The sequence below is a fragment of the Pan paniscus genome, chromosome 4 (assembly GCF_029289425.2).
Source record: "Pan paniscus chromosome 4, NHGRI_mPanPan1-v2.0_pri, whole genome shotgun sequence".
In the NCBI taxonomy this organism is placed as follows: domain Eukaryota; kingdom Metazoa; phylum Chordata; class Mammalia; order Primates; family Hominidae; genus Pan; species Pan paniscus.
In genome coordinates, this window is record NC_073253.2 from 38,111,028 (window position 1) to 38,118,393 (window position 7,366).

Sequence of the window (7,366 nt, forward strand, 5' to 3'; positions counted from 1 at the left end):
AATGCCAAATATTTGCCTCATCAATATCAAATTTATCCCCATGCTCTATTTCCTTGACTCCCCGTGTAAACAATAACTTTTGTGTCAAGGCCAAATCATAGTGTAACCTTTGTGAAGTCATCTTAGCCAGCAATTAAACTAAACACATGTATTATCAACCATGCACCTACTTCAACAAATGTTGAAAACATAAAAAGCTGAAACTGTGTACACTGTGTACATATTCATAGACAAATCCATTACAACCACTGCCTGGCTGACAGCAATTTATAAGAAGCTGTCCCACCAGCAGCAGTGATCACAGATTCAGACTTGTAATCAATTCACAAGACACAATAGGTTTTAATCTATCACTGCCTTTATTTAGCTTTCTAGTAGAAAACAGAACGGGAAACACAGTTTGCATAGTATCTGCTATCTCGTAGGAAGGCCCAGCAACTACCCACAGTTGCAGAGTCTTGGCCTCCCCTCTGCACACTATGGTGCACATAGTTGCCAAAGATGAAGAGTGTGGTTCACCCTACCAAGGAGAAACCACTGCTTTGGTTTCCTTCTGGATTCTTTCTTGCTCCAATCATGGAGGCCCAAGGCCACTGGGCAACTCATAGCTCTTCCAATCCTAATGCAGTCTCAGGAATCAATAGTTTTGCAATAATCAAGACAGATAATTCACCTCAGGTACACAGCAATCCAACTGCTGTGTTTCCAAGAAAAAGATGGCATGAGAAGGTAAGTCTGCAGTCATCTTCCCAGGCAGGTCAACGGGAAAAGGTTGCAGGCCTAACTCTCAGGTATTAACACATCCTGATTCCAGGGTCATTAAAACAGGAGAGGAAGAGGGTGCCTCTTAGAAAAACTGAAATGCTGCTTTTCCAAATCAATTTAACTGCCAATTCTCATTGTCTTAACTGTAACAAGGATAATAATTTTAAGGGGCTATTTAAGGGGATAGTCTCTTGTGTTCCTTTTGGCTGTACGATCTAATTAGGAACCTATGACTTTAATATGCGTAGGCTGTTGGAGCTTTAAAGTGGTAATGCAATTACTGCCATACTAACAAATACATGCTTCCTGGGCACACCAGGGAAGCCCTGGGAGCTTGTGTGGCAGAGCCTCTGGGTTGTCTGGGATGCTGGGACACAGGCTGGAATGCAGGACACTGGGTGTGAAGGGCTCCATGAGCTTCTGAAGCTGCAAATAATAATAGCCACCATTTTTGACACCTAGTCTGTACCAACCACTTTACATAGATTATCTCATTTAATCAGGACAATAACCCTGCAAGGGAAGTATTACTATTCCCATTTGACAGATGAGGAATACTACTGGCAAGCAATGGAGCTGGGATTAGCACCCAGGCAGTCTGCTTCAGAGTTGGTGCTCCTAACCCCTAGGTTTCCCATCTCTAACCCACAGCCACTCGGCTTCACATTACAGTCAATGCCATCAATAAAATTTGCCTGATGTAAGTAGTAACATTGGGCCGCTTTAAATATTACCCAGGGAATTCAGAAAAATAAGTTTTGGGTTAGGAAATGGCAGGGGGTGGGGGGACAGGAGGAGATGGATGTGAGGTGAAGAGGAAGATGACTCCATAACATGGCTCAGTAACCTACAGGCCCCCTCCAATGAAAACAGCATGACTACATCTCAGGATGTGCTGTCTGACAGAGACAATGTGTTATGGGCTGAATTGTGTTCAACACAATTGTTAGGTTGAAGTCCTAACTCCCAGTACCTCAGAATGTAACTGTATTTGGAGATAGAGTCTTTAAAGAGGAATTAATTTTAAATGAGGTCATTAACATGGCTCCTAATCCAATATGACTGGTGTCTTTGTAAGAAGAGATTAGGACATAGACACACAGAGGGAAGACCATATGAAGACAGAGGGAAAAGATGACCGTCTACAAGCCAAGAAGAGAGGTCCTCAGAATTAACCAATGCTGCTGATACCTTATAGTTCTGAGGCTTTTAGTCTCCAGAATTATAAAGAAGTCAATCTCTGTTGTGTGAGCTATCAGTCTTTAGTACTTTATTATGGCAGCTCTAGCAAACTAATACAGAGTGCTATGTATTTACCATTTTCTCTTTCTGGACACACTGAAAAGCATTTCCTTGTCTCCACGCATCAGGTTGAGGTCTGTGTGACTAGTTCTTACCAAAAGACTGTAAATACAAGAAATATGCTTCATTTCTGAGCCAAGGCATTTACAAGCAGGTGTTGATTCTCCACTGTCTCTGTTTCCTCCCCTGCCATAGGACCATCAAGACTGCATGTTCTAGATAGTGCAGTTACAAGATGGCAGAGCTCTGATAGCCTGGTGCCCTGAGTGCCTCTGTGGAGCAGGGCACTCTGCTAACCTGCTTTGGACATAAAATGTGAGTGACAAATAAATCTTTATATTTTCTTTTTCTTTTATTTTTATTTTTATTTTTATTTTGAAAAATTTAAAGAAGGGTCTCACTATGTTGCCTAAGCTGGTCTTAAACTTCTGGCCTCAAGCAATCCTCCTGCCTCAGCCCCCTAAAGTGCTGGGATTTTAGGTGTGAGCCACCATGCCCAGCCTCTTTCTATTTTTTAAGCTACTGAGGTTTCAGGGTTGATTTGTGACTGCAGCATAGCCTAGCCACTTCTCACACATAAAGCTACCTCAGAAAAGCCAGGGTACCAAAAACAGATATTTCAGGAATTCATGTGATATTAGATAAAATCATACTAAGTTGTTGTTTTTGTAGGCAAAAAATGGTCAAATATGGACAGTTTCATTTGTGTGACCTCTAACTGCACATATTTGCAGACCCTTACGGTTGGAAAAGACCTTGGCAACCAACAAGTCCTACCATCCATAGTTTTTAGACAATACTTCTGAGACCCTCTCAGATTAAATGATTTATCAAAACTCCAAAAACATGTTAGTGGAAGAATTGGACCCCAAATCAGAAATTACATTTCATTTAGGGAAGGCAAGTTAGCAGTATGTATTTAAAAGTATATATCTGGCCAGCACGGTGGCTCACACCTGTAATCCCAGTACTTTGGGAGGCTGAAGTGGGAGGATCGCTTGAACTTAGGAGTTTGAGACCAGCTGGGGCAACACAGTGAGACTCTGTCTCTACAATAATTAAAAAATTAGCTGGGCATGGTGGCGCACGCCTATAGTCCCAGCTAATCCGGATGCTAAGGCAGGAGGACTGCTTGGATGGGGAGGTCAAGCCTGCAGTGAGCCAATAATGCACTACTCCCCTCCAGCCTGGGCAACAGAGGGAGATTCTGTTTTTTTTAAAAAAAAAAAAGTATGTATTTAAATAGTAACCATGATCTTTCACATAATAATTCCACCCCTAGGAACAGATTCACCAGAAATATCTAAACAGGTATGCAGAAATATATAAATAAATTGATCCACTGTGTGATCTTTCACAAGTACTGTATGTGACTGTGAAAACTGAGAAATAATCCAAATGCCCATTCACAGGGATTGGTTAAATAAATTACGGTTTACCCATCTGCTCTCAAGCCTACAGAGTTAAAAATAAAGGAGTCAATCTCTTTGCTGACATGAAAAGACACCCAGATCATGTTGATGAAAGCAAGAAAGTCCAAGTAGAAAAAGAAAAGAAAATTATCACTCATAAAAGATTTTTAAATCTCTATGCACTGAGGTGTATAAAGCATCTGACACGTAGTAGGCACTTTTTGCCCTCCCCTTTTCTTCCTTCTTGCATGTCGCTTGGATCATTGTAAATACACCCAGCTAGCTGGTTCAGCTCCACCACCTACTAGCTGTGTCATCTAAGATGAGAAGCCTCAGCTCTCTCATTTGTAAAATTTAAAGAAATAGTAGCGCCCAGGCACAGTGGCTCATGCCTGTAATCCCAGCACTTTGGGAGGCCGAGGCGGGTGGATCACGAGGTCAGGAGTTCGAGACCAGCCTGACCAACATGGTGAAACCCTGTCTCTACTGAAAATACAAAAATTAGCCAAGCCTGGTGGTGCGCACCTGTAGCCCCAACTACTCGGGAGGCTAAGGCAGGAGAACCACTTAAACTTGGGAGGCAGAGGTTGCAGTGAGCCGAGATCAAACCACTGTACTACAGCCTAGACAACAGAGCAAGACTCCGTCTCAAAATAATAATAATAATAATAATAATAATAATAATAGCCCATCCTTCAGAAGGTGTTGATAGGATTACATGATAGTGTTTACATAAAGAGCTTAGTCCAATGCCTAGCGCCTAAGTACTTAAAAAATTTTCACCATTATGTTGATATTCATCTCTGAAAACCTGAAGAAACAAGGTTCTTTGTGGCTTTTTAATATCTTATAATAATTATCTAGTAAAAAAAATTGTCATCCTGCTTATTTCCCTTCCTAAAGCTAAATTAAAAAGCTAAAGAGCAGTGTTATCAAAAAAGCAAATACATAATATATTGAATTTAAAATGTGTTTATTAACTGATTCTCCATAAATAAAAATAAGATGTGTATATAAAGTAAAAAAAAAAAAAAGCAGTGCTTATCTCAATAAGCTCTGGCAATTAGGCATCCAATATTTAATACAGCTTTTAAAGACAATTTAACTATTTCATTACCAAACTGATAAGCTGCTTTTCTGAGAAGTTGACATTAACTGAGTCATTCCCAGGTAAGTCAAGGTTTATCAGATATGATGTAAGCGGCCTCCATGAGCTCTGCAAGACACTGGGCTGTCTTCCACTGAGGGGTTAGTGTGGGGCTTCCCCTCTACTCATGCCTGTAACAGGGAGGTTGTGGCTGGAATCTTTCAAATGCACAGAAAGGATGTCTTCCAGGATTATATAACCAAGCTCAAACTTTACCAGGACTTTCTATGTGAGATCCTTCCCAGTGCATTCTAAGCATTAACTAAACCAGTCAGGCTTACTTCCACCTATCTTTAAGCCTGAATGATTTGTGTAGCCCTATGAACAGATTGGAATTAAAATTCAATTCACCCACTGATCTAGTATCTCTTCCGTCCATAAACGCTCTTTGGAACCAAGTACAATCTGTAGCAAGAATGCAAAGAACTAGTGAGCATTCACAGGCTAAGTCTGGCAGATTACTGCCAGAGTGGAATCCAGAATTAAAGGCTCTGAGCCTTCCTGGCAGCTGAGGCCAGGACAGGTTGTACCGCTTGCCCTGAGTTTCACAACTGGTCAGTGGTACCACTGAGCTTGGAATCCAACTCCCTGGCCTCCCAATCCACTTGCCACTGCTGATGAATTGTCATTCTTTGTTTTTGCTTCTTGGAAAACCGAACCTCTACAAAGTTAAAATAACTTATTCAAGGTCAAGAGGGCAGTCAAGTAGAACTGGCAATGCGAACTGCTGGGTTATAAAATCCGAGAGGGCGGGTCCTCTGGCCCTCGCCTCCCCTGGGGACCTTGTGTAAATGTTTTCGTTGATTGTCTCCCAACACACAGTTTAGAGGAACTCTCTCTTCTAGGTTAGCACTGCACGTCCAACTTCAGGTTCAGACAGAAGCACTTGTAACTATCAGAGCCAGCATGCCCCCAGCCACCCTGACCTCCCGACCGACCGTCCATGGAAGGCAGCCTGGGCAAATAACCACCACTCAACTGCGGAGGTCTTACAGTCCTAGTAACTCACACCTCGCCGCCAGCAGTGTTTTTCTGGAGCTGGCAACCTGGGGACGGGTAAACTGGTGTCAGATTGAGCCAGAAGCAGAATGGATGGGCACAGCTAGTCTTGAGGGTATAGAGGAGCCTGTGGACGGTTCAAGGCTTCTAGCCAAGCTTTTGTAAAGGCTGCTGCAAGCCTCACCTCTCCCAACAGTCCTTAGGAGCACAGCTACTTTGATCCTTGTAACTAGGTGCGTTTCAGAGGACACTCTGAACGCCTAGCGGAACGCCCCCAAGTTCAGAGTGGCAGCGCCGCCTGCGCAGCTTCCCCCTTGCACTAAGCGTCCCTCCCTACCACAGACTGTTCTCCCAGGCACTTTCCTGCGACCCCGCAGCGTGGGACCCTTCTTTGTACACACGTTCCAGCTCTTCCTTTGCTTTGCTCCACCTCCAAACATCCCTTCCCACAGGGGATGAGGCGGGTGGTTTAGTCCACGCTCCGTCTATTCACCCAGCTAGCGTTGTCCCTAGAACTTAGTGCAAGGGTGAGGGTGGGGATGGTGGTGGGGGTGGGGGTTGGGGTAGGGGTAGGGGTGGGTGCCCCATTGCAGAGTCCCGAGCGCTGGAGCTAGGCACTGAGGTGCGCGCGCAAACACACACACACACACACACACGTGTACACACCCCACGCTGGGGCTGCCGGCGACTCACTACTCAGAAGGGGAGGCAGCTTTGCAGCCACTGGAAGCACGAGGAGGAATGCAGGGGCCCCACCGTCCCGCGCCGGGGAAGCGTGGAAAACACCAGGCGCAACAGGAGCCCGAGGAGCCGGCCCGACGGAGAAACAGGTCCAGCTCCTGCTGAGAAGCGCCAGGTGGACGCGAACGGCGGCTGTCTGTGGTCAATTATTATTGGGAATAATAAACCTGACGGTTACACTAGACGCTCGAGGTGCTTCCCGCCTGGAAAGGAAGGAGGTAGTTGGCACTAGGACACGCAGGGACTAAGGGCGAAAAGAAAAGAAAAAAAAGCCACCCTAGCACCTGTGTGTCTGAAAGGGGGCCCTGAAGCCGGCTCTGGGCTTGTGCCAGCGGCCGGGTGCCCAGGTGTGAGGGGGCGGCCGAGGGCTGCGCGGTCCCCCGCGCTGGGGGCTCACCTGGCACGCGCTCGGTGGGCAGTACAGCTGGTCCATGCCGGCGGCGGGCGGCTCCTGGGCGCCTTGGTGGTGCCCGTGCCTGGCGCCTTAGCCCCGCACAGAGGGCACCGGCCTGGCGCACCCTGCACCCCACTCCCTGGGCCTCGTGCCCACGTGAAGGCTCTGGTTGCTCCGTGGGACTCTGGCAGCGAGCCTGAGCCTCCGCGCCTTCACTTTCCAGACGCGTCCCCGGGCCGGCGGGTGCCTGGGTCCTAGCGCCCCTCCCGGGGTGTGGAGCCAAGACTTTGAGCCCGCTGAGCTGCTCCGCTCTGGGCAACACCTTCCTGGCCCCTCGAGGGAAGTCCAGCCTCGCTGGAGCTGCCAAACCTGGAGCCTTTCTTGGGACTCAGGATTCGGATTCCCAACACCCCCTTTACAGGTCTCCACTTTCCTCTCGTTGGGCCTTTGCCCCCAGGAAAACGCTGAAAGATCAGATTTGCCTGCAGCCCTCAACTCACAATCATATACACTATAATTTTAAAGAGATTTTCAAGTTAGAGATATTGGTCCCTATACATATATAACACATCATATGTAATAAAGACAGGTTTTCTTCCAAGTAGA

At 46.2% G+C, this 7,366-nt stretch overlaps 1 protein-coding gene across 3 annotated transcripts in view; it reads right to left on the minus strand.

Moving 5' to 3' along the window:
- Positions 1–6,953, minus strand: part of PDE8B (phosphodiesterase 8B) — a 253,777-nt gene extending 246,824 nt beyond the window's left edge. For 2 of the 3 annotated variants that reach the window (XM_057302282.2, XM_034959920.4), the window contains exon 1: positions 6,764–6,947. In XM_057302282.2, the coding sequence (XP_057158265.1) occupies positions 6,764–6,799 (36 nt within the window). In that variant the 5' untranslated portion in view covers positions 6,800–6,947. Of the gene's footprint in view, positions 1–6,763 lie in introns of all 3 variants that reach the window. The other variant, XM_034959921.3, reaches the window with a different exon arrangement.
- Between the last annotated feature and the right edge of the window lie 413 nt (positions 6,954–7,366).